The 26473-nt window shown below is 41.0% G+C and overlaps 1 protein-coding gene across 1 annotated transcript in view; it reads left to right on the plus strand.

Annotated features, from left to right (window-relative positions):
• The first annotated feature begins 2537 nt into the window (after nt 1-2537).
• The window catches only part of LOC133622499 (Krueppel-like factor 7), a 160586-nt gene continuing 136650 nt past the window's right edge, over nt 2538-26473 (plus strand). Inside the window, exon 1 of the mRNA XM_061985308.2 lies at nt 2538-2840. Coding sequence (XP_061841292.1) covers nt 2739-2840 — 102 coding nt within the window. The 5' untranslated portion in view covers nt 2538-2738. The remainder of the gene's footprint in view (nt 2841-26473) is intronic.

Here is a 26473-nt window from a genome sequence, read left to right on the forward strand (position 1 = left end):
TCATTTTACATCATGCCCGAAAAGGAGTAGGAAGAAGCAAAGCTTATTTAATCCTACCCCTTTCCCACTTCAAAGCGTTTACAAATATATAGAATCATTTACTGACCTTTTTATATAATAAAATAACATCTATGAATTAGTATACAACAGTTTTGTAATATGTAATTAATTAATTAATTCAGTCATTATTAACATACTGAGATGAAGAATATCTTATTTTCAATAAGGTTGAAAGTATTTCTCATAATTCGTCTTCTTTGTACTCTGTAAGCACTATTATTTTGAACAACCTCTTAAACTGGATCATATCAGTACAATTTTTAACTTCTTTACTTAATCCATTCCATAATTTAATTCCACATACTGATATGCTAAAAGTTCTAAGTGTTGTACGTGCATATAAATGTTTGTATTAGATCTTATAAGCAGGTGTTTTTTGTTTACATTGTTATTGCCTTCTGGTTAGCTAAAGTTTGCCCTGCAGGTAATCGTCACTTTTCCACCCCTTTATATATTAGGTATAGTTGTAAGTAAAAAAAAAGAAGGTCAAAGACAAAGCTATTCGGGTTCTTGTGAGTACCGTATTTTCCGCACTATAAGGCGCACCTAAAAACCACAAATGTTCTCAAAAGCTGACAGTGCGCCTTATAACCCGGTGCGCTTTATTACGATTCATTTTCATAAAGTTTCGATCTCGCAACTTCGGTAAACAGCCGCCATCTTTTTTCCCGGTAGAACAGGAAGCGCTTCTTCTTCTACGCAAGCAACCGCCAAGGAAAGCATCCGCCCCCATAGAACAGGAAGCGCTTCTTCTTCGACCCGCCCCCGGAAGAAGAAGAAAAAACGCGCGGATATCACCGTACGTTTCATTTCCTGTTTACATCTGTAAAGACCACAAAATGGCTCCTACTAAGCGATCCGGTTCATAAAAAGACGCAATCTCTCCATCCGCACACGGATTACTACCGTATTTCACAGCAACTGAACCGCACTGTGGAACGGGAGCACGTACGGTGAATATTCGCACCACAGGGAATGAGAAGTCATCCTTCACTGTGGTTCTAGCTTGCCATGCTAACTTCCACCCATGGTGATATTCAAAAGGAAGACCTTGCCAAAAGAGACCTTTCCAGCCGGCGTCATCATAAAAGCTAACTCGAAGGGATGGATGGATGAAGAAAAGATGAGCGAGTGGTTAAGGGAAGTTTACGCGAAGAGGCCGGGTGGCTTTTTTCACACAGCTCCGAAGGCGAACACACCTTCACTAAGACGGGCAGACAGCCTCGGACGACATACGCCAACATTTGCCAGTGGATCGTAAATGCCTGGGCAGATATTTCGGTCACAACTGTGGTCCGAGCTTTCCGGAAGGCAGGATTCACAGAACAACAGCGACACTGACTCCCGATGACTTCTACGAGACGGAACCGGCCATTTTGGATACCACGCTTGCGCAACTTTTCAATTCGGACACCGAAGACGAAGAATTCGAAGGATTTACGAATGAAGAATAACTTCAGAAGGTGAGCGCTATGTTTATTTTGTGTGTTGTGACATCAACGTTCGAGCAACATTATGTTACTATTGCTCTACACCATTTTGAATTTTACTATGTTTGTGATTGCACATTTGCGTACATTTTGGGACAGAGTTGTTAGAACGCTGGTTTTCAATATATTATTAAAGTTTGACTGAACTATCTGACTGTTTTTTTGACATTCACTTTAGCGCAGCGTTTTTTTGACATTCACTTTAGCGCAGCGTAGGCGCGGCTTATAGTCCGGGGCGGCTTATTGGTGGACAAAATTATGAAATATGTAATTCATAGAAGGTGCGGCTAATAATCCGGTGCGCCTTATAGTGCGGAAAATACGGTATATACACTTCACTGCCGATGTGGGGGGGGGGCGCCACCTAAAATCTTGCCTAGGGCGCCAGATTGGTTAGGGCCGGGCCTGGGTACCGGTACCCTATATTGACATCAAAAATATGTGACGACGAGGTGGACATTGCTAACTAACACGATTTTGTTTACATTTGTTACGTCTTAGTTCCCACAGTCCGCCATGGAATACAGTCAGGTCATTAAACATGGTCAGCCACTGTGAAGTTGTGTGTCATGCAAAAAAAAAAAGGCCTCACATCCTGTATCTCACTCTGATTAAATATTTACTCTGTGAAACAACAATACCAGCCAGTGCGGCTCCGCGCATGTTTACGCCACGGCTTCTGCTTGCACACTAGCCCGTCAGACCTTCTCCTAAATCTAATATACCCATCCATAAATAGCTCACCTATCCTGCCCATAATGTCCGTGAGCGACGGCGCGCTGGAGCCAATCACGCGGGCGCAATCTGCTTAGCCCCGCCTCTCCACGCTCCACCGCCGCTTTAATGGCCTTTCAACCGCCCATTTACCTTACATGGACAAACAAGGGAGTTGATTGACAGGCCGAGCCACGCCCCTTCATTTACGCTCACCCCTCCCCTCCCCTCCGCGCGCCGCGGCTCCCAGTGTCTATTTTGGCACCACGGATACGCATGGAGCCTCCATCACCGCCGCCACTATCTTTTACGCACCGAGTCCGGTAACGCGCGCAGGTATACCGAGCAACCTGGTGGACTAGTATGAGCAACGCGCACGCGTAGAGAGGCGTGATACGGCTAAGAGCGGAAGAACAATTCCCGTGGATCAGTCTCGCTTTTTTTTTTTTCTCCCCCCGACAGCGCGCGTCAAGCATGGACGTCCTGGCGAACCACAGTATCTTCCAGGAACTTCAGCTCGTACACGACACCGGCTATTTCTCCGCCATGCCTTCGCTGGAAGAGAACTGGCAGCAGGTAAGGAAATGTAACTTTTTTTTTTTTTTTTTTTAAAGTACAAGGCGGGAAATATCATCAAAATGCTATACGGGTGACACTTTAGTGCAGTGTTTTTCAACCACTGTGCCGGTGTGCCGTGGGAGATGATGTCATTTCTCCTAATTGGATTAAAAATATTTTTTTTGGCAAACCGGTAATTATAATCCGCAAATAATGTGCCGTTATTGATTGTCTGTGCTGTCTAGAGCGCGGCAGAGTAACCGTGTAATACTCTTCCACATCAGTAGGTGGCAGCAGGTAGCTAATTGCTTAGTGGATGTCGGGCACATGGTTTGTCGTGATGACAGTATGCAGGTAAAAAGGTATCTAAATGCTTAAACCAAAAATAAACAAAAGGCGAGTGCCGCTAAGAAGCTATGCAAAAACGAAACTAAAACTGAAATGGCTGCAAAGTGAACAAACAACAGAATGCTGGACGACAGCAAAGACTTGCAGCGTGTGGAGCAGCAGACGGCGTCCACAAAGCACAACCGTACATGACAAGACAATGAACAACAATATAGGAGCGCAAGACAAGAACTAAAACACTACACACAGGAAAACCCCCCAAAAAATTCAAAATAAGTCACGACGTGATGTGACAGGTCGTGACAGTACACCTCCTTGAATCGAGCTATATTGATGTATGGTTGGTTATGGTTTAAATTGATATCCGATAATTGCGAGAACGACTTTTTATTGTCAATATCGGCTGCTTAGTTTCATTTTTTTTTTAATGTTTTCTGCTAGTGGTGTTCCTCGGGAATTTTTTCAATGAAAAAAATGTGCCTTGGCTCTAAAAAGGTTGAAAAACTGGTCTAGAGCGCGGCAGAGTAACCGTGTAATACTCTTCCACATCAGTAGGTGGCAGCAGGTAGCTAATTGCTTTGTGGATGTCGGGCACATGGTTTGTCGTGATGACAGTATGCAGGTAAAAAGGTATCTAAATGCTTAAACCAAAAATAAACAAAAGGCGAGTGCCGCTAAGAAGCTTTGCAAAAACGAAACTAAAACTGAAATGGCTGCAAAGTGAACAAACAACAGAATGCTGGACGACAGCAAAGACTTGCAGCGTGTGGAGCAGCAGACGGCGTCCACAAAGCACAACCGTACATGACAAGACAATGAACAACAATATAGGAGCGCAAGACAAGAACTAAAACACTACACGCAGGAAAACACCAACAAAACTCAAAATAAGTCACGGCGTGATGTGACAGGTGGTGACAGTACACCTACTTTGAATCGAGCTATATTGATGTATGGTTGGTTATGGTTTGAATTTATATCCAACAATTGCAAGAACGACTTTTTACTGTCAATATCGGCTGCTTAGTTTCATTTTTTTTTTTTATGTTTTCTGCTAGTGGTGTTCCTCGGGAATTTTTTCAATGAAAAAAATGTGCCTTGGCTCAAAAAAGGTTGAAAAACTGGTCTAGAGCGCGGCAGAGTAACCGTGTAATACTCTTCCACATCAGTAGGTGGCAGCAGGTAGCTAATTGCTTTGTGGATGTCGGGCACATGGTTTGTCGTGATGACAGTATGCAGGTAAAAAGGTATCTAAATGCTTAAACCAAAAATAAACAAAAGGCGAGTGCCGCTAAGAAGCTATGCAAAAACGAAACTAAAACTGAAATGGCTGCAAAGTGAACAAACAACAGAATGCTGGACGACAGCAAAGACTTGCAGCGTGTGGAGCAGCAGACGGCGTCCACAAAGCACAACCGTACATGACAAGACAATGAACAACAATATAGGAGCGCAAGACAAGAACTAAAACACTACACGCAGGAAAACACCAACAAAACTCAAAATAAGTCACGGCGTGATGTGACAGGTGGTGACAGTACACCTACTTTGAATCGAGCTATATTGATGTATGGTTGGTTATGGTTTGAATTTATATCCAACAATTGCGAGAACGACTTTTTACTGTCAATATCGGCTGCTTAGTTTCATTTTTTTTTTAATGTTTTCTGCTAGTGGTGTTCCTCGGGAATTTTTTCAATGAAAAAAATGTGCCTTGGCTCAAAAAAGGTTGAAAAACTGGTCTAGAGCGCGGCAGAGTAACCGTGTAATACTCTTCCACATCAGTAGGTGGCAGCAGGTAGCTAATTGCTTTGTGGATGTCGGGCACATGGTTTGTCGTGATGACAGTATGCAGGTAAAAAGGTATCTAAATGCTTAAACCAAAAATAAACAAAAGGCGAGTGCCGCTAAGAAGCTATGCAAAAACGAAACTAAAACTGAAATGGCTGCAAAGTGAACAAACAACAGAATGCTGGACGACAGCAAAGACTTGCAGCGTGTGGAGCAGCAGACGGCGTCCACAAAGTACATCCGTACATGACAAGACAATGAACAACAATATAGGAGCGCAAGACAAGAACTAAAACACTACACACAGGAAAACCCCCCAAAAAATTCAAAATAAGTCACGACGTGATGTGACAGGTCGTGACAGTACACCTCCTTGAATCGAGCTATATTGATGTATGGTTGGTTATGGTTTAAATTGATATCCGATAATTGCGAGAACGACTTTTTACTGTCAATATCGGCTGCTGAGTTAATTTTTTTTTTAATGTTTTCTGCTAGTGGTGTGCCTCGGGATTTTTTTAATTAAAAAACTGTGCCTTGGCTCAAAAAAGGTTGAAAAACACTGGTCTAGAGCGCGGCAGAGTCGCCGTGTAATACTCTTCCACATCAGTAGGTGGCAGCAGGTAGCTAATTGCTTTGTGGATGTCGGGCACATGGTTTGTCGTGATGGCAGTATGCAGGTAAAAAGGTATCTTAATGCTTAAACCAAAAATACACAAAAGGCGAGTGCCGCTAAGAAAAGGCATTGAAGCTATGCAAAAACGAAACTAAAACTGAAATGGCTGCAAAGTGAACAAACAACAGAATGCTGGACGACAGCAAAGACTTACAGCGTGTGGAGCAGCAGATGGCGTCCACAAAGTACATCCTTTCATGACATGACAATCAACAACAAAATAGGGGCGCAAGACAAGAACTAAAACACTACACACAGGAAAACCCCCCAAAAAATTCAAAATAAGTCACGGCGTGATGTGACAGGTCGTGACAGTACACCTCCTTGAATCGAGCTATATTGATGTATGGTTGGTTATGGTTTAAATTGATATCCGATAATTGCGAGAACGACTTTTTACTGTCAATATCGGCTGCTGAGTTAATTTTTTTTTTAATGTTTTCTGCTAGTGGTGTGCCTCGGGATTTTTTTAATTAAAAAACTGTGCCTTGGCTCAAAAAAGGTTGAAAAACTGGTCTAGAGCGCGGCAGAGTAACCGTGTAATACTCTTCCATATCAGTAGGTGGCAGCAGGTAGCTAATTGCTTTGTGGATGTCGGGCACATGGTTTGTCGTGATGGCAGTATGTAGGTAAAAAGGTATCTAAATGCTTAAACCAAAAATAAACAAAAGGCGAGTGCCGCTAAGAAGCTTTGCAAAAACGAAACTAAAACTGAAATGGCTGCAAAGTGAACAAACAACAGAATGCTGGACGACAGCAAAGACTTGCAGCGTGTGGAGCAGCAGATGGCGTCCACAAAGTACATCCTTTCATGACATGACAATCAACAACAAAATAGGGGTGCAAGACAAGAACTAAAACACTACACACAGGAAAACCCCCCAAAAAATTCAAAATAAGTCATGACGTGATGTGACAGGTCGTGACAGTACACCTCCTTGAATCGAGCTATATTGATGTATGGTTGGTTATGGTTTAAATTGATATCCGATAATTGCGAGACCGACTTTTTACTGTCAATATCGGCTGCTTAGTTTAATTTTTTAAAATGTTTTCTGCTAGTGGTGTGCCTCGGGATTTTTTCAATGAAAAAAAATGTGCCTTGGCTCAAAAAAGTTTGAAAAACACTGGTCTAGAGCGCGGCAGAGTAACCGTGTAATACTCTTCCACATCAGTAGGTGGCAGCAGGTAGCTAATTGCTTTGTGGATGTCGGGCACATGGTTTGTCGTGATGACAGTATGCAGGTAAAAAGGTATCTAAATGCTTAAACCAAAAATAAACAAAAGGCGAGTGCCGCTAAGAAGCTATGCAAAAACGAAACTAAAACTGAAATGGCTGCAAAGTGAACAAACAACAGAATGCTGGACGACAGCAAAGACTTGCAGCGTGTGGAGCAGCAGACGGCGTCCACAAAGTACATCCGTACATGACAAGACAATGAACAACAATATAGGAGCGCAAGACAAGAACTAAAACACTACACACAGGAAAACCCCCCAAAAAATTCAAAATAAGTCACGACGTGATGTGACAGGTCGTGACAGTACACCTCCTTGAATCGAGCTATATTGATGTATGGTTGGTTATGGTTTAAATTGATATCCGATAATTGCGAGAACGACTTTTTACTGTCAATATCGGCTGCTTAGTTTCATTTTTTTTTAATGTTTTCTGCTAGTGGTGTTCCTCGGGAATTTTTTCAATGAAAAAAATGTGCCTTGGCTCAAAAAAGGTTGAAAAACTGGTCTAGAGCGCGGCAGAGTAACCGTGTAATACTCTTCCATATCAGTAGGTGGCAGCAGGTAGCTAATTGCTTTGTGGATGTCGGGCACATGGTTTGTCGTGATGACAGTATGCAGGTAAAAAGGTATCTAAATGCTTAAACCAAAAATAAACAAAAGGGGAGTGCCGCTAAGAAGCTATGCAAAAACGAAACTAAAACTGAAATGGCTGCAAAGTGAACAAACAACAGAATGCTGGACGACAGCAAAGACTTGCAACGTGTGGAGCAGCAGACGGCGTCCACAAAGCACAACCGTACATGACAAGACAATGAACAACAATATAGGAGCGCAAGACAAGAACTAAAACACTACACGCAGGAAAACACCAAAAAAACTCAAAATAAGTCACGACGTGATGTGACAGGTCGTGACAGTACACCTCCTTGAATCGAGCTATATTGATGTATGGTTGGTTATGGTTTGAATTTATATCCAACAATTGCAAGAACGACTTTTTACTGTCAATATCGGCTGCTTAGTTTCATTTTTTTTTTTATGTTTTCTGCTAGTGGTGTTCCTCGGGAATTTTTTCAATGAAAAAAATGTGCCTTGGCTCAAAAAAGGTTGAAAAACTGGTCTAGAGCGCGGCAGAGTAACCGTGTAATACCCTTCCACATCAGTAGGTGGCAGCAGGTAGCTAATTGCTTTGTGGATGTCGGGCACATGGTTTGTCGTGATGACAGTATGCAGGTAAAAAGGTATCTAAATGCTTAAACCAAAAATAAACAAAAGACGAGTGCCGCTAAGAAGCTATGCAAAAACGAAACTAAAACTGAAATGGCTGCAAAGTGAACAAACAACAGAATGCTGGACGACAGCAAAGACTTGCAGCGTGTGGAGCAGCAGACGGCGTCCACAAAGCACAACCGTACATGACAAGACAATGAACAACAATATAGCAGCGCAAGACAAGAACTAAAACACTACACGCAGGAAAACACCAACAAAACTCAAAATAAGTCACGGCGTGATGTGACAGGTGGTGACAGTACACCTACTTTGAATCGAGCTATATTGATGTATGGTTGGTTATGGTTTGAATTTATATCCAACTATTGCAAGAACGACTTTTTACTGTCAATATCGGCTGCTTAGTTTCATTTTTTTTTAATGTTTTCTGCTAGTGGTGTTCCTCGGGAATTTTTTCAATGAAAAAAATGTGCCTTGGCTCAAAAAAGGTTGAAAAACACTGGTCTAGAGCGCGGCATAGTAACTGTGTAATACTCTTCCATATCAGTAGGTGGCAGCAGGCAGCTAATTGCTTTGTGGATGTCGGGAACATGGTTTATCATGATCACAATATGCAGACAACAGCGGGAGGCAGCGTGCAGGTAAAAAGGTATCTAATGCTGAAACCAAAAATAAACAAAAGGCGAGTGCCGCTAAGAAAAGGCATTGAAGCTATGCAAAAACGAAACTAAAACTGAAATGGCTGCAAAGTGAACAAACAACAGAATGCTGGACGACAGCAAAGACTTGCAGCGTGTGGAGCAGCAGATGGCATCCACAAAGTACATCCTTTCATGACATGACAATCAACAACAAAATAGGGGCGCAAGACAAGAACTAAAACACTACACGCAGGAAAACCCCCCAAAAAATTCAAAATAAGTCACGGCGTGGGTTTAAATTGATATCCAACAATTGCGAGAACAACTTTTTACTGTTAATATCGGCTGCTTAGTTAAAATTTTTTTAATGTTTTCTGCTAGTGGTGTGGCTCGGGATTTTTTCAATGAAAAAAATGTGCCTTTGCTCAAAAAACGTTGAAAAACACTGGTCTAGAGTGCGGCATAGTAACTGTGTAATACTTTTCCATATCAGTAGGTGGCATAAGGTAGTTAATTGCTTTGTGGATGTCGGGCACATGGTTTGTCGTGATGACAATATGCAGACGACAGCGGGAGGCAGTGTGCAGGTAAAAAGGTAACTAATGCTGAAACCAAAATGAAACAAAAGGCGAGTGCTGCTAAGAAAAGGCATTGAAACTTAGGGATGGCTATGCAAAACGAAAGTAAAACTGAAATGGCTGCAAAGTGAACAAACAACAGAATGCTGGACGACAGCAAAGACTTACAGCGTGTGGAGCAGCAGATGGCGTCCACAAAGTACATCCTTACATGACATGACAATCAACAACAAAATAGGAGCGCAAGACAAGAACTAAAACACTACACGCAGGAAAACCCCCCAAAAATTCAAAATAAGTCACGGCGTGGGTTTAAATTGATATCCAACAATTGCGAGAACAACTTTTTACTGTTAATATCGGCTGCTTAGTTAAATTTTTTTTAATGTTTTCTGCTAGTGGTGTGGCTCGGGATTCTTTCAATGAAAAAAATGTGCCTTTGCTCAAAAAATGTTGAAAAACACTGGTCTAGAGTGCGGCATAGTAACTGTGTAATACTTTTCCATATCAGTAGGTGGCATAAGGTAGTTAATTGCTTTGTGGATGTCGGGCACATGGTTTGTCGTGATGACAATATGCAGACGACAGCGGGAGGCAGTGTGCAGGTAAAAAGGTAACTAATGCTGAAACCAAAATGAAACAAAAGGCGAGTGCTGCTGAGAAAAGGCATTGAAACTTAGGGATGGCTATGCAAAACGAAAGTAAAACTGAAATGGCTGCAAAGTGAACAAACAACAGAATGCTGGACGACAGCAAAAACTTACAGCGTGTGGAGCAGCAGACGGCGTCCACAAAGTACATCTGTACATGACATGACAATCACCAACAAAATAGGAGCGCAAGACAAGACCTAAAACACTACACGCAGGAAAAAACCCCAACAACTCCAAACAAGTCACGGCGTGATGTGACAGGTCGTGACAGTACACCTACTTTGAGACAAGAGCTATAGTGATGCATTGTTGGTTATGGTTTGAATTTATATCAAACAATTGCGAGAACAACTTTTTACTGTCAATATCGGCTGCTGAGTTTCATTTTTTTATGTTTTCTGCTAGTAGTGTGCCTCGGGATTTTTTCAATGAAAAAAATGTGCCTTGGCTCAAAAAAGGTTGAAAAACACTGCTTTAGTGGATGGGATGCGGACGCACGCCGGCGCGTAATAAAGCTGTCAAGTGCAATTTGGGAAGATGAAAACGCGGAAGCCATCACTAGGACAGAATTGGTCGTGAATTATACATCCACATTACGGAGTTGGAAAGCCCCCACGACCCCCCTCTGAGTCCCCCTACTCCATCCACCTCTTATCCATAATAGATACCTGACATGTCTGTCCTAGCAGCATCTTTTAAATGCAACGCTGCATGAAATAAACATGCTGGGAAGAAATGAATTAACTGTCACCTTTTGCGCACACTTCCCGTATCCATGTTCAGCGAATGGATGTTGAAGCGAGCCACAATATTTAGTAAAAAAAAAAAAAAAAAAAATGTTTTTAAATGATAGGTATCAGTACCATATGCATTACTGCTTCTGGTGATGTTGCATTTAACACACTAGACAAAATAGATACAGCAGATAACAAAAAACAAACACTGTAATATTGTCCATATTTCCCTTTCTCTTGTCATGTTTCCTAGAAACCAAAAAAGGGAGGGGGTGGGTCTGTGCATGATGGCAGTGCATCCATTCGTTGTGGCCAAGCAGCCTAATTGGCACCCCGCTGTTAGCCACCAACGCATCTTTTCATGACAAGTTCCCAACTCCCTGCCTACACTGTTTTTTTTTGTTTTTTTTTAAATGGCTCGCCGGCGCCTCACCCAGAGCTTGCATCTCCAAATCAATACCTAATGCACGTAGAAAAAAGAAAAAAAAAAAAAGAAAAAAAAAGAGAGTGTGAGGGCTTTTATGCCTCAAGAGGCAGGAAATGTCTAGTTTGCTTTTGCAGCCTGTAAGGCATCATCCATTTTGGACTGAAAGCAAGATATGTTTTGCAACTCGTAGCGCTTTGTTGTGTGTTGTTCTGTTTGTGTTTTTCATCTTCAATCTCTGGCTTTGCACCTCTGAGGTCTTTCAAAAGGACGTGTCACAATTCCCTGTACTTTGGAATCGATACCGGTACCGATTTTCAGTAATTGTGTACATGCTTTTCAGCATTCTCACATATCATTCTGTGTGTTTACGGGTTAATACATGTTCATTTGTTTAATAATAACATCATTGTTATATAGCATTTAACAACAATAATACCCACCTCTTCCGAGTCTCATTTGCAAGTATTATATAGTACACTGCAAAAAGTCAGTGTTCAAAAACAAGAAAAAAAAATACAAAAATGAGGGCTATTTTAATTGAACTAAGCAAAATTATCTGCCAATAGAACAAGAAAATTCGGCTTGTCAAGACTTTCCAAAACAAGTAAAATGAGCTAACCTCAACGAACCCAAAAATACCTTAAAATAAGTATATTCTCACTAATAACAAGTGCACTTTTCTTGGTAGGAAAAAAAAGAGACCTTTTTGCTCAATATGTTGAAAAATAAATAAAGTAAATACTAGTGCCATTATCTTGACATAATGATATGCGCTCGGCATCATGATTTTTTTTTTCATGCTTGAAGTAAGAAATGATTACTTTAAAAAAGTAGTTTTATACGTGTGAGTGTTGATGACACAGCTTTGCTATTCTAGTTTCAAGCATGTTTTACTCAATATAGGTCATAAAATCTCAGCAACAAGCTGTAATATCTTACTGAGATCATTTAGGACCAAAACCCTTAAAACAAGTAAAACACTCTAACATAAAATCTGCTTAGTGAGAAGAATTATCTTATCAGACAGAAAATAAGCAAATATCACCCTTATTTGAGATATGTAATCTTACTTAGATTTCAGTTTTTGCAATGTAGACTTTGCAAGCAGTTGAAATTCCAAGACATTAGATGGCAGAGCCGTTTATAACAGGGCTGTCAAACGTACGACCCACGGGCCTGATCCGGCCCGCAAACAGGTTTTATCTGGGCCGTGTGATGAGTTTGCCAAGTATTAAAATGAGCTTTTTACGTAATTAACTGCTGTTCTAAATGTATCCATTGGATGTCACAATAGCAATTCTGTTAGGCAAGCAAACGGTTTATACCAGGGCCAAGCAAGAGGTACAAAGTAAAGCCTGACTGAGGCTCCTCCTCCTCGACCCACATGAAACTTAAAACCTGCCATTTTATGTCTTCTGCTTCGAACGCATCGTCATTTGGCACCCGAAAATGTCTCTGTCAAACACGAGAAAAGTGAACTTAAAGGCCTACTGAAACCCACTACTACCGACCACGCAGTCTGATAGTTTATATATCAATGATGACATCTTAACATTGCGACACATGCCAATTTTAAATTTCGCGCAAAATATCCTGCTGAAAACGTCTCAGTATGATGACGTCTGCACGTGACGTCACGGATTGTAGAGGACATTTTGGGACAGCATGGTGGCCAGCTATTAAGTCGTCTGTTTTCATCGCAATATTCCACAGTATTCTGGACATCTGTGTTGGTGAATCTTTTGCAATTTGTTCAATGAACAATGGAGACAGCAAAAAAAAACCGCTGTAGGTGGGAAGCGTTGTATTGCGGCAGGTGTTGTGCCGGATAACGCACCCCCGCCGTAGAATGCACCCCCTGACTGTTGTACCGGATAACACAGCCGGTGTTTCATTGTTTACATTCCCGAAAGATGACAGTCAAGCTTTACCATTGGCCTGTGGAGAACTGGGACAACAGAGACTCTTACCAGGAGGACTTTGAGTTGGATGCGCAGATGCGGTACCGTGAGTACGCATGCAGCTGCGGCTTCCAAACATTTGATCGCTTGCCCGTACGTGCGTGCCGCTATGTGCATGTCACGTACGTAACTTTGGGGACTTTGGGGAAATATATGTGCTGTATGAACTTTGGGGAGGTGAACGGTCCTTTGGGCTGTGGGATTGAGTGTGTTGTGCAGGTGTTTGAGTTGTATTGGCGGGTTATATGGACGGGAGGGGGGAGGTGTTTGTTATGCGGGATTAATCTGTGGTATATTAAATATAAGCCTGGTTGTGTTGTGGCTAGTCTTGTGTTTATTTACTGTTTTAGTCAATCCCAGCTGAATATCAGGTCCCACCCGCCTCTCACAGCATCTTCCCTATCTGAATCGCTCCCACTGCCCTCTAGTCCTTCACTCTCACTTTCCTCATCCACAAATCTTTCATCCTCGCTCAAATTGATAGGGAAATTGTCGCTTTCTCGGTCCGAATCGCTCTCGCTGCTGGTGGCCATGATTGTAAACAATGTGCGGATGTGAGGAGCTCCACAACCTGTGACGTCACGCGCATATCGTCTGCTACTTCCGGTACAAGCAAGGCTTTTTTATCAGCGACCAAAAGTTGCGAACTTTATCGTCGATGTTCTTTACTAAATCCTTTTAGCAAAAATATGGCAATATCGCGAAATGATCAAGTATGACACATAGAATGGACCTGCTATCCCCGTTTAAATAAGAACATCACATTTCAGTAGGCCTTTAACTCTTTTGAATAGTTTTGACCTCCATTTCTTACAGTTTGTTGAGTTAGCACTGGATTGATACGTGGACATGACCAAGGAGTTATTTGATACCTAGAAGAGTTTACATGTTGTGTTTTTTGTCCAATCCCAGAAAGACTGTGACTTAAAGTTTAATCCTGGCTTCATATATACACTGAGACCAAGTCTAAGCTCATTGTGTTTTAGTAGCTGCATCAATTTCCTCAGAATTTTCAACAAACTTGAAGTGTTTTGTCCAGAGGATTATTTGTGATTTGTACGTTTTTCAGAATGTGCTTGTTCTATTTTTGTCCAAAGTAAAACAAAGAAAACTACCTGGAGTTGTCTTAATTTTTAAGTTATCATGCCGTGATTGTACCATTCAGTTCAGTATTCAAGTTAATATTGTGATAATAAAATCAGGAAGCCATGCAGACTCGCCACAGCAAAATCTATGAAAAATGTATAAGCACAGGCATAATAGCGCAGTGATTATAAACAATACATAGGAGGCAGGCAGCACAGTTGATATACTTCATACAAAAGTCATAATTTCTCTGTAATTGTATTGGCAAAATGAGGGTAATAAGTTTTGTTTTTGGTCATTCTGTATTTCCTAACGTACATTGGGCCGGCGGGAGCATGTTAGAAGCCGGCTGGTCACTAAACACTGCATGAATGTATGCAACGGAGTGCATCGAATACAGCCGCAAAATTGCCCTAAAATTATACTCTGACGAAATTTTTTTTTTTAATTGTAAGTTTATAAGCTGGAGTGTGTTTAGAAACTATAAGCAGACTTTTTTAGTGGTGTCACAACAGGGAGGGGCACAGCTTGCTGCGAGGTTTGTTTCCCCGGGATGCAAACGGATCACTACGGACAGGACTTGCAGGTAGGAACATATTTTAATCTTCTCAAGAAATCTTGGCAGGGCATGAGGTAAACAAAAAGCATAAACTATGGCGTGGAACAAACACGAAACTGTGGCATGAAACAAACAGCATAAACTATGGCGTGGAACAAACACGAAACTGTGGCATGAAACAAACACGACTTACATGACAAGACATGAGGTAAACACTTGGCATAAACTATGGCATTGTATGACACAAACAATGACGCCAGGCCGACTGACTCGCTTAGGCAGACTTAAATAATGTCTCATGATAAGAGCCAGGTGAGCGTCCCGAACACAAGAGGCAGGTGAAACTAATACGCAACCATGGCAACCAAAACAAACAAAAGTGCACAAAAAACAGGAACTATGGAGTCCAATACTAACAGAACATAACAAAACAAGTGGGTTTATTTCGTCAGGAAAACTAATTGCGTTCAAGCACAGTCGCACACGTCCTTGGTGTCCAACATGGCGCCCGTTGTTTAGTTGTGCATACTCTCTATTAGTGTTGTCTCGATACCAATATTTTGGTACCGGTACCAACATTATTTCGATACTTTTCGGTCCTTTTCTAAATAAAGGGTACCACAAAAAATGGCATTATTGGCTTTATTTTAACATAAAATCTTACGGTACATTAAACATATGTTTCTTATTGCAAGTTTGTCCTTAAATAAAATAGTGAACATACAAGACAACTTGTCTTTTAGTAGTAAGTAAACAAACAAAGGCTCCTAATTAGTCTGCTGACATATGCAGTAACATATTGTGTGATTTTCCATTATATTATAATGTCAACATTATTAAGGACAAGTGGTAGAAAATTAATTATTAATCTACTTGTTCATTTAATATCTGCTTACTTTCTCTTTTAACATGTTCTATCTACACTTCTGTTAAAATGTAATAATCACTTATTCTTCTGTTGTTTGATACTTTAGTTTTGGATGATACCACAAATTTGGGTATCAATCCGATACCAAGTCGTAACAGGATCACACATTGGTCATATTCAAAGTCCTCATGTGTCCAGGGACATATTTCCTGAGTTTATAAACATAATATAAATGTTAAAAAAACCGAAAGAAGATGTTGTGATGCCAAAAAATATTGACATAATCATAGTAGTATCGACTAGATACGCTACTATACTTGGTATCATTACAGTGGATGTTAGGTGTAGATCCACCAATGGCGTTTGTTTACATTGTGACGCAGGTAAGCTACGGTGTGTAATTAAGCCGACCGGTACTTTTCAGTACCCATTATGATTCATTAGTATCGCGGTACTATACTAATACCGGTATACCGTACAACCCTACTCTCTATACATTATGCCATTATGCTGAATCTAGTCTTTTGTGGCAAGATTTCCAAGGTGTTGAAATCACCATGCAAAATCGCTACTGCAAATCAGTAGCATGTCTGTAGCAAATTCAATATAAATTAGCATCGAGGTAACACATTTCAAAAAGTGAAGCCTTACTGCACGTATGAGTGTTTTCTCTCAAGCATACCGTATTTTTCGGATTATAAGTCGCAGTTTTTTTCATAGATTGTCCTGGGGTGCGACTTATACTCAGGAGCGACTTACGTGTGAAATTATTAACACATTACCGTAAAATATAAAATAATATTATTTAGCCCATTCACGTAAGAGACTAGACGTATAAGATTTCATGGGATTTAGCGATTAGGAGTGACAGATTGTTTGGTAAACGCATAGCATGTTCTATATGTTAAACTTATTTGAATGACTCTTACCATAATATGTTACGTTAACATACCAGGCACGTTCTCAGTTGGTTATTTATTCCTCATATAACGTACACTTATTCAGCCTGTTGTTCACTATTCTTTATTTATTTTAAATTGCCTTTCAAATGTCTATTCTTGGTGTTGGGTTTTATCAAATAAATTTCCCCAAAAAATGCGACTTATACTCTAGTGCGACTTATATATGTTTTTTCCTTCTTTATTATGCATTTTCGGTCGGTGCGACTTATACTCCGGTGCGACTTATACTCCGAAAAATACGGTACTTGCTTTGTCGGCATGGAAAATAGCAACATTACCAAAAGACAGTCCAGGTGAGTCCGTTCTGAGTTCTCCACAGTGGCTCGCGAAGTCTGCAACGGGACGTGACGTCACGTGCAAGAAAGGTACCGAAATGGTGCACTGTTGGATTTTACCGGCCCATGCAAGTACCGGATTTGGTACCCATCCCCAGATTATTAATGCAGCCCTTTTGCTTTCCCAATTGAAATTAGGCGTTGCTTTACACTTTGAGAAGCTCAGTGTTTGCTTGTTACCACCGAGTCAGCCTGAATGCAGGAATTATGAGTTGTCCTACAAGCTCCAGTTGTCACCCAGGCAGTCTCCTCTACAGTACAGCCCACCATTTAGAACTGGATGCCTTTAAAAGGCTCGCATGGTGAGATAAGAGGCCGTTGTTGTTGGGACCTAAATGGCTCCCCGAGAAGCGATGGCGAGAGTGATGACTGTGTCCCCTGTCGTTGTCTGCGGCGTGATGCAGGCGGTAATGGTGGGGGTTGGGGGGAGTAGACATGGACGAAAGTGTTTTGGAGGTCTGCAGATGGTACATCTGAGGCCTCTATTTGTTCCATTATTGGCGCTAACAGAGCCAAACTGAAATGCCTCACGTCCCGAAATCCCAGCACTGGTCTCCCATTTCGGGGTCGGAACAAATAGCGCGACTAAGCCGGACTTAGTGGTTATTTGTCCTCATGGAAGAACAACTCCAGCAAGGGTTTCGTGTTATCTCAAAGGCATTTTTTTGGTCAACCAACTTTTACTTTGACAAAGCCTCGTTTGGCATATGTGGAGCAGTTGTGTGCTTAAAAAGAGAGAGAGCGCAAACATCTGGATGGGTTCCCAAGATGATGCGATTTTTCAACCGCCTTCAGGCTTGGCTGATGGTTTTGCAGGCTTCATTTCGCAGGACTTGACCCTGATAGGTAACTGGACACCACATAGGACTGTGTGACATTGACCCCAGGACACAGTAGTCTATACTCTCCGACACATATATTATAGCCCTTATGGCTTCAAGACACACCCACACACACACACCCACACACACACACATGCATTCACAGCAAACGCATGATGCCCAGCCAAGCGAAATGTCTGCATGCTGCTGCAGTGCATTATGGGTCTAAATCTGGACACGGATCTCTAAATGCGGAAGCAGCAGCGGGCCGACCTGCACGTCGGCGCGCTCGCATACATCTGCTCGCTCACACGCACATTTCAGCGGCGCTGTCTAGGTGGGGGTGGCGAAGTGAGCATGGCGGAGGAGGAAGTTGCCGAGCACGCACATTCTCCACCGCTGCAGGGTTTCACATTTCACAGTCCGGTGGGCTTGAACCCCCAAAGGGATGACGAGCTAACGTAGACAGACAGAAGAGGAGCTCGGGATTTTGGATGTAGGGATGGAGTCCGGAATGTCTGGAAAAAGCCTCCACACTCACGGTGAACCCTTCTGCCAGTTTACTTGAAGGGCAGGTGAACAAAAGTGGTGAAAAAAACCCAAAAGCAACATCTGCCAATTTCTACATCTATACGTGGATCTCGCTGCGTTATGTAATCCTCAGTCGGCCACAGCTGCTTTCTCGCTCACGGCAGACTTGAGGGCAGTCACCTTCCTCATTCCTGGCTTCCTCCTTCATCCCTCCTTGTGCAAGTACCAAAGTATACATTGTTCATCAATGCAACATTGTTGGCCATCCATCCGTTTTCTATAACGCTTGTCCACATTAGGGTCATTGGTAGGGATGATGTTTGATAAGAAATTATCGAGTTCGAGTCCATTATCGAATCCTCTCATCGAACCGATTCCTTATCGATTCTCTTATCGAATCCAGATAGGTTGTTGTATATGGAAAAAAACACAATATTTGGTTTAACAAAAGCTCACTTTTATTTTATAAGAAAAAATAAAATAAAATAAATAAATAAATATTGACTGTTACCCCCCTAAAAAAAAAAAAAAAATAAATATTGACTGTTGTTACCCAAAGTATATTACCGTATTTTCCGCACCATAAGGCGCCCTGGGTTAAAAGCCGCGCCTTCAATGAACGGCATATTTCAAAACTTTGTCCACCTATAAGCCGCCCGGTGTTGTAAGCCGCATCTAACTGCGCTAAAGGAATGTCAAAAAAACAGTCAGATAGGTCAGTCAAACTTTAATAATATATTAAAAACCAGCGTTCTAACAACTCTGTTCACTCCCAAAATGTACGCAAATGTGCAATCACAAACATACGTATATCAACAAGGACAGAGCTGCGTGAAAAAAGCCACCCGGCCTCTTCGCGTAAACTTAAACTTACCTTAACCACTCGCTCATCTTTTCTTCAACCATCCCTTCGAGTTAGCTTTTATGATGACGCCGGCTGGAAAGGTCTCTTTTGGCAAGGTCTTCCTTTTGAATATCACCATGGGTGGAAGTTTCTGGCCATTAGCATGGCAAGCTAGAACCACAGTGAAGGATGACTTCTCATTCCCTGTGGTGCGAATATTCACCGTACGTGCTCCCGTTGTATCCACAGTGTGGTTCACAGGAATATCAGTTGCTGTGAAATAGTAATCCGTGTGCGGATGGAGAGATTGCGTCTTTTCATGAACCGGATCCCTGACGCTTAGTAGGAGCCATTTTGTGGTCTTTACAGATGTAAACACACAAAGGAAATGAAACGTACGGTATATCCGCGCACTTTTTCTTCTTCTACGCGGGCGGGTGGTTGCTTACAGTAGAAGAAGAAGCGCTTCCTGTTCTATGGGGGCGGGTGCTTACCTTGGCGGTTGCTTGCGTAGAAGAAGAAGCGCTTCCTGTTCTACCGGGAAAAAAGATGGCGGCTGTTTACCGAAGTTGCGAGATCGAAACTTTATGAAAATGGATCGTAATATTAATCCATATATAAAGCGCACCGGGTTAAAAGCCGCACTGTCAGCTTTTGAGTAAATTTGTGGTTTTTAGGTGCGGCTAATAGTGCGTAAAATACGGTAAGTGGGATTTTTTAGAAAAACAAATATATACAGTAACACAAAAACAACCTGTCTCTGTGATCACTATAGGTGTATAAATAATAATATAGTGTTAAATAAAATCAGTCCCTTGGGCACACAACTGAAAATAATACAGCTCTCCAAAAAGTGCACTTCTGCTGCTATTGGAACATACTAACTACACACACTATGACACTAAGAACACCACAGTCCTCAATCAACAATTCTTCCCCCCTTACATGAGATCGAAGCCTGGGAATAATTACATATTGCCTGTTCTGCCCTCACTATACGTGTTGAGGTTATACAGCTTGGCAGACAGCTAACAAACAATCCATTGAGGCTCTTTATTGTTGTTGATCTTGCTTTGTCTTTTCCTATCTTTACTTTTGTCTTGCACTGGACTGTTATTTTTTTTTTTTAACTGAAATACACACAATGAAAAATGTATAAGCTTTGTGATTCAATTAACATACTGAAATGTAATACACAATATGTAAATATTAGCTTCACACAAATATACAGTACTATCATCAAACAAATACTTCTATTTCGATGGTGGAAATACACGACTGGCAGCCATTTTAAGTCCTCAAAACATCCATTGAAACAGTGCACAAAAATCGTTTTTCAATAAACATCTTAGTATCAAACTTAAACACTTTCCACCTTAATATTGAGTTACATAAACAAGTTAAACAGTTTACTTACAGACTTATCTTTTCCAAGGCTTGTAAGAGCTAACACAACTTGTCTACTTCTCAATTGTCTCAACCCGGAAGTGCCCAAACTAATGACGCAAAGTATTTTCATATCGCCACAAGGTGTCAGTAAGAGTCTACAATCAAATGGGCATAACATTGCAGGTCCCACAGGGCATTTCCTGTACGTGGGAAGGGATTCGTTCCCAGGGATTCGAATAAAGAACCAACTCTTTTTCTTTACTATAGTGGCCTCGATAACGGGAACCGGTTCTCAAAAAGGGATTCGAGTCCATGGAATCGGTTCTTTTCTTATCGAACAACTGGGAGAACCGATTTCGAATATCATCCCTAGTCATTGGTAAGTTGGAGCCTATCCGAAATGACTTCGGACAAGAGGTACATATATCGACCAACAACTATTCACACTCGGCTGATTAAATCAATGAATAAGATTTTTAAAAAATGCTTTGATTTAGGGCTGGGCAATATGTCCTTTTAATAATATCTCAATATTTTTAGGCCATGTCACAATACACGATATATATCTCGATATTTTGCCTTAGCCTTGAATTAACACTTGATGCATATAATCACACCAGTATGATGATTATTTGTGTGTACATTAAAACATTCTTGTTCATACTGCATTAATATATGGTCATTTTAAACTTTCATGCAGAGAGGGAAATCACAACTAAGTCAATTTACCAAAAGTGTATTTATTAAACAGTTATTAAGCAGTGGCACAAACATTCATGTCATTTTAAAACAGAAAACGCAAGATTGTCAGAGACATTTTAAAATAAGCTATTAGTGCACTAAATTACAAAGATGACACTAAATTAAAGTGCACTTTTGGTACAGAACGCCACTACAATATTTTAAAACAAATAAAGTGCGCTTTTGTGCATGATGTCACACAAGATATTTAAAAAACTGTCAAATAAAAATTATCTGCATAATAGGAAATCAAATAGTGTATGTCCTTCGCTATGTGGTAGGTTACTGCGGACGTTATCTCCTTCTGTTATTTTCATACGGTGTTAAACTGGAAATGGAAGACGCCAGGCTCAATTGGGTCAGTGCTGGTTGCTTCGGCGTTTTGTTGGGTGTGGCACCGGCCGGAGATGTTGACATGCAGAGTTTCAAGCACTCTTCATTCTCTAGCGGGTGACTTTTCAAATGATGCTACAAATTAGTAGTGCTGCTACTTTTTGTGGCAACGCTTTTGCCGCATACTTGACATATTACGGTTGTCTGTTCAACATCTTCCCGCTTGAAGCCAAACCACCCTGTGTTGTTTTTCTTGGGAATGAATTATTTTTCCTCCATTTGTTACCAGATTAGCACCTTCTCTCTCTCGTATTACCATTCACAACGTTACCCATGAGGGCGTATGACGTTGCACGAGCGACAGTATGTGACGTATGTTAGAAGGTGCGCTTGTTTCATCTCTCTGTGAGGAGAGACAAGAAAGAGTGAGAAAAGCCTGTCGTATAATGCCCACAGCTAAAAGTAATTGCGTGAGAACGTATACTCGAACACTCAGGATATAGTAATTCTGTACATCGCACAGAGACAAACCCGCGATATATTGAGTACATTCGATACATCGCCCAGCCCTACTCCGGAGTCCCTCAGGGGTCAATATTAGGCACCCTTTTATTTAGCCTCTATATTAATGATTTGCCCACTGTTTGTCCTGAAGCTGAATGCTTAAGGTATGCAGACGACACACGTTTCTTCCTTCATGGTCACACCAAAGACATTGTTGCTGCTAAACTCACTAAAACAACGTCCTATATTACAACTTGGTTGCAGGAGTGTTGTCTGCAGCTGAACCTTTCTAAAACTGTAGGCATGTATGTAACTAAAACAAAAAATATATCATCTGACCCCTACATACATATTAAGGGAGAAATAATACAAATTGTCAGCCAATATAAATATCATGGCTTGATATTAGATTCAAAGCTTTCCTTTAAAGCCCATATTGGCAAATTGTGTAAAATAATCAGGTTTAATCTCGCAAATTTTTGTGCAATTCGAAATGAAATGTCAACTTTAGCTGCAAAATTGTATTTGCATCAGAGGTGTGGACTCGAGTCACATGACTTGGACTCGAGTCAGACTCGAGTCATGAATTTGATGACTTTAGACTCGACTTGACAAAATGTAAAAAGACTTGCAACTCGACTTAGACTTTAACATCAATGACTTGTGACTTCACTTGGACTTGAGCCTTTTGAATTGACATGACTTGACATGACTTGCTACTTTCCGCAAAACCCAAAGATGAAAAAGTTATTCGGGAGCGCTCCGTATTTTTCGTTGTGTACTTGTCTATCAGCGTTGCGTGTGTCAGCTGGTGTGCTGTCAGTACAACAGCCAATCAAATTAGATCTACTTTGTTTTCATCACACAGCATTCATCCAATCAAATTGCAGGACAACCAACGAAGAAGACATGTCCAAACCACACGCCAGTGAACAAAAAATGATACCTAAAATAATTTCGTTTGGGTATAAAAATTACGAGGTGGTCAACACAAAACGGTTTGCAGTATGCAACACATGCGGTTCGAAAATGACTGATGGAGAGGCAACAACTTCCAACTTCGTCCGGCATTTGAAGTTGCACAAAGAACGGTAAGTTTTGAATGTAAGATAACATTTATTGGCTAAGTAACGTGACTTTTATTTGCTGTGTAGTTAAATCAGTGAGGCTGTAAACTCACTGCTAACGTTATAACGTTATTGCAAACACGGGAATCTGTTGCAGTTCACTACCTTATTCATACTTTTTGTTCAGTGATTTTTTTTAAGCAGGGTTACGTTAGTCAATATATCACACGTAACGTTAGACGGCGGTCAGCAGCACCGCGTATTTTAGCCACCTAAAAAAAGACAAAAATAGTAAAATAAAGGTCAGTTAAAATGTATACTATATTATGAATAAGTGTACCGTTTTAGCTAGCTTTCTGACATACTGTTGGTTGTTTACCTCAGTGGTCCCCAACCACCGGACCGTGGCCCGCTACTGGTCCGTGGATCGATTGGTATCGGGCCGCACAAGAAATATATATATATATTTTTTCTTTTTTTAATTAAATCAACATAAAAAACACAAGATACACTTACAAGTAGTGCACCAACCCAAAAAAACTCTCCCCCCCCCTTTTGTTCTGGGCATTGAACATGAAGACTCTTCCTTCACTGTTCCGAGTGGCCATGAGAGTCTTGGCAGTGCCTGCCTCCAGTGCTCCAGTGGAGCGAGTTTTCAGCCATGGTGGCATCATACTACGCCCCCATCGTGCACAAATGACTGGTCAGAGTTAAAAAAAACCCCCATTTGAAATCTTGTACAAACAAACAATTAAAGTTATGGATAAAAAAACCTCGGCACTATCATCACTGTGCCATTCTAAAAAAAATACAGTATTTTAAACTGGGACAGTCTTCACACATTTGCAGACTTAAAACTGACCTATAAAAGTACTGCATGAATTGGCTCCAGATCCCCTGGCAGAGTTCATCAGCCAAAGAAACAGCCGTGAGCGTGTCACTCGAGGCTCTGTCAGAGGTGACTGTTATATTCCTCTGCGCAGGTGCACTTTCAGTAAGTCGGCCTGGTCAGTAAGGAGTGCAAATGTGTGGAACTCAGTACCTGAGGAGGTTAAACTGGTCACAACTTACAAGGCCTTCACAAAAATGTTTTAAATGTGGCTTATCAACGCCTACAGCTGCCAGTTTTGATGCTAAGATAAATGTTATATTGTGATGTTGTATTTTATTTTTTATCATATTCTTTTTCTCTCTCTTTCTTTTCTTTCTCTTTTAAATTGTAATTTTAGTGCTTTTTTTACATTACGGCCAGGGGACTAAGATGAAAACTAGCCTTCTGGCTAATTCTGGCTTTTTTAACCATGTGTGGTCATGTGTTTTTTGAAATCCCCTTTGAAATAAACTAATCTAATCTAAATATGTGAACATTGTTTCCACGCGGTGGTGTGTGGGTGCTGTGATCTTTGTGGTGGCGAACAGCAGACGTCTGTCTTTATTTTTATTAATGCACACGTGAAAAGTAAAACATGCAATTTTAAAGTTGATGATGTGCCTTTAATAAAGGTTATGGCAAGCATAAAATTGTCATTTCAACTATGTTCCCTAAAATACATCCATAAAGGTGTGTTTAATCCGATTACTCGGATTAATCGAACAAACTACTTGATAGATTACCCGGTTGCTAAAATATTCAATAGCTGCAGCTCTGATCCACACTCAATTTATCCAACATACAGTACAGGCCAAAAGTTTGGACACACCTTCTCATTCAATGCGTTTTCTTTATTTTAGATTGTCACTGAAGGCATCAAAACTATAATTGAACACATGTGGAGTTATGTACTTAACAAAAAAAGGTGAAATAACTGAAAACATGTTTTATATTCTACTTTCTTCAAAATAGCTATCCTTTGCTCTAATTACTGCTTTGCACACTTTTGGCATTCTCTCGATGAGCTTCGAGCACATCTGTGAAGTGAAAACCATTTCAGGGAACGACCTCTTGAAGTTCATCGAGAGAATGCCGAGACTGTGCAAAGCAGTAAATTTATCGAGTAATCGGATAAAACACAAAGAGCCTCAATGTGTATTTTACGGGAAATAGTTGAAATATTCTGCTAACCATAACTTACAAACCCCGTTTTCATATGAGTTGGGAAATTGTGTTAAAATGTAAATACAAACGGAATACAATAATTTACAAATCCTTTTCAACCCATATTCAATTGAATGCACTACAAAGACAAGATATTTGATGTTCAAACTCATAAACTTTATTTTTGTTTTTTGCAAATAACAATTAACTTAGAATTTCATGGCTGCAACACGTGCTAAAGTAGTTGGGAAAGGGCATGTTCACCACTGTGTTACATGGCCTTTCCTTTTAACAACACTCAGTAAACGTTTGGGAATTGAGGAGACACATTTTTTAAGCTTCTCAGGTGGAATTATTTCCCATTCTTGCTTGATGTACAGCTTAAGTTGTTCAACAGTCCGGGGGTCTCCGTTGTGGTATTTTAGGCTTCATAATGCGCCACACATTTTCGATGGGAGACAGGTCTGGACTACAGGCAGGCCAGTCTAGTACCCGCACTCTTTTACTATGAAGCCACACTGTTGTAACACATGGCTTGGCATTGTCTTGCTGAAATAAGCAGGGGCGTCCATGGTAATGTTGCTTGGATGGCCACATATGTTGCTCCAAAAGCTTTATGTACCTTTCAGCACTAATGGCGCCTTCACAGATGTGTAAGTTACCCATGTTTTGGGCACTAATACACCCCCATACCATCACAGATGCTGGCTTTTCAACTTTGCGCATATAACAATCCGGATGGTTATTTTCCTCTTTGGTCCGGAGGACACGACGTCCACAGTTTCCAAAAACAATTTGAAATGTGGACTCGTCAGACCACAGAACACTTTTCCACTTTGTATCAGTCCATCTTAGATGAGCTCAGGCCCAGCGAAGCCGACGGCGTTTCTGGGTGTTGTTGATAAACGGTTTTCGCCTTGCATAGGAGAGTTTTAACTTGCACTTACAGATGTAGCGACCAACTGTAGTTACTGACAGTGGGTTTCTGAAGTGTTCCTAAGCCCATGTGGTTATATCCTTTACACACTGATGTCGCTTGTTGATGCAGTACAGCCTGAGGGATCGAAGGTCACGAGCTTAGCTGCTTACATGCAGTGATTTCTCCAGATTCTCTGAACCCTTTGATGAAATTACGGACCGTAGATGGTAAAATCTCTAAATTCCTTGCAATAGCTGGTTGAGAAAGGTGTTTCTTAAACTGTTCAACAATTTGCTCACGCATTTGTTGACAAAGTGGTGACCCTCGCCCCATCCTTGTTTGTGAATGACTGAGCATTTCATGGAATCTACTT

Source organism: Nerophis lumbriciformis, linkage group LG23 (assembly GCF_033978685.3).
Source record: "Nerophis lumbriciformis linkage group LG23, RoL_Nlum_v2.1, whole genome shotgun sequence".
Taxonomy (NCBI): domain Eukaryota; kingdom Metazoa; phylum Chordata; class Actinopteri; order Syngnathiformes; family Syngnathidae; genus Nerophis; species Nerophis lumbriciformis.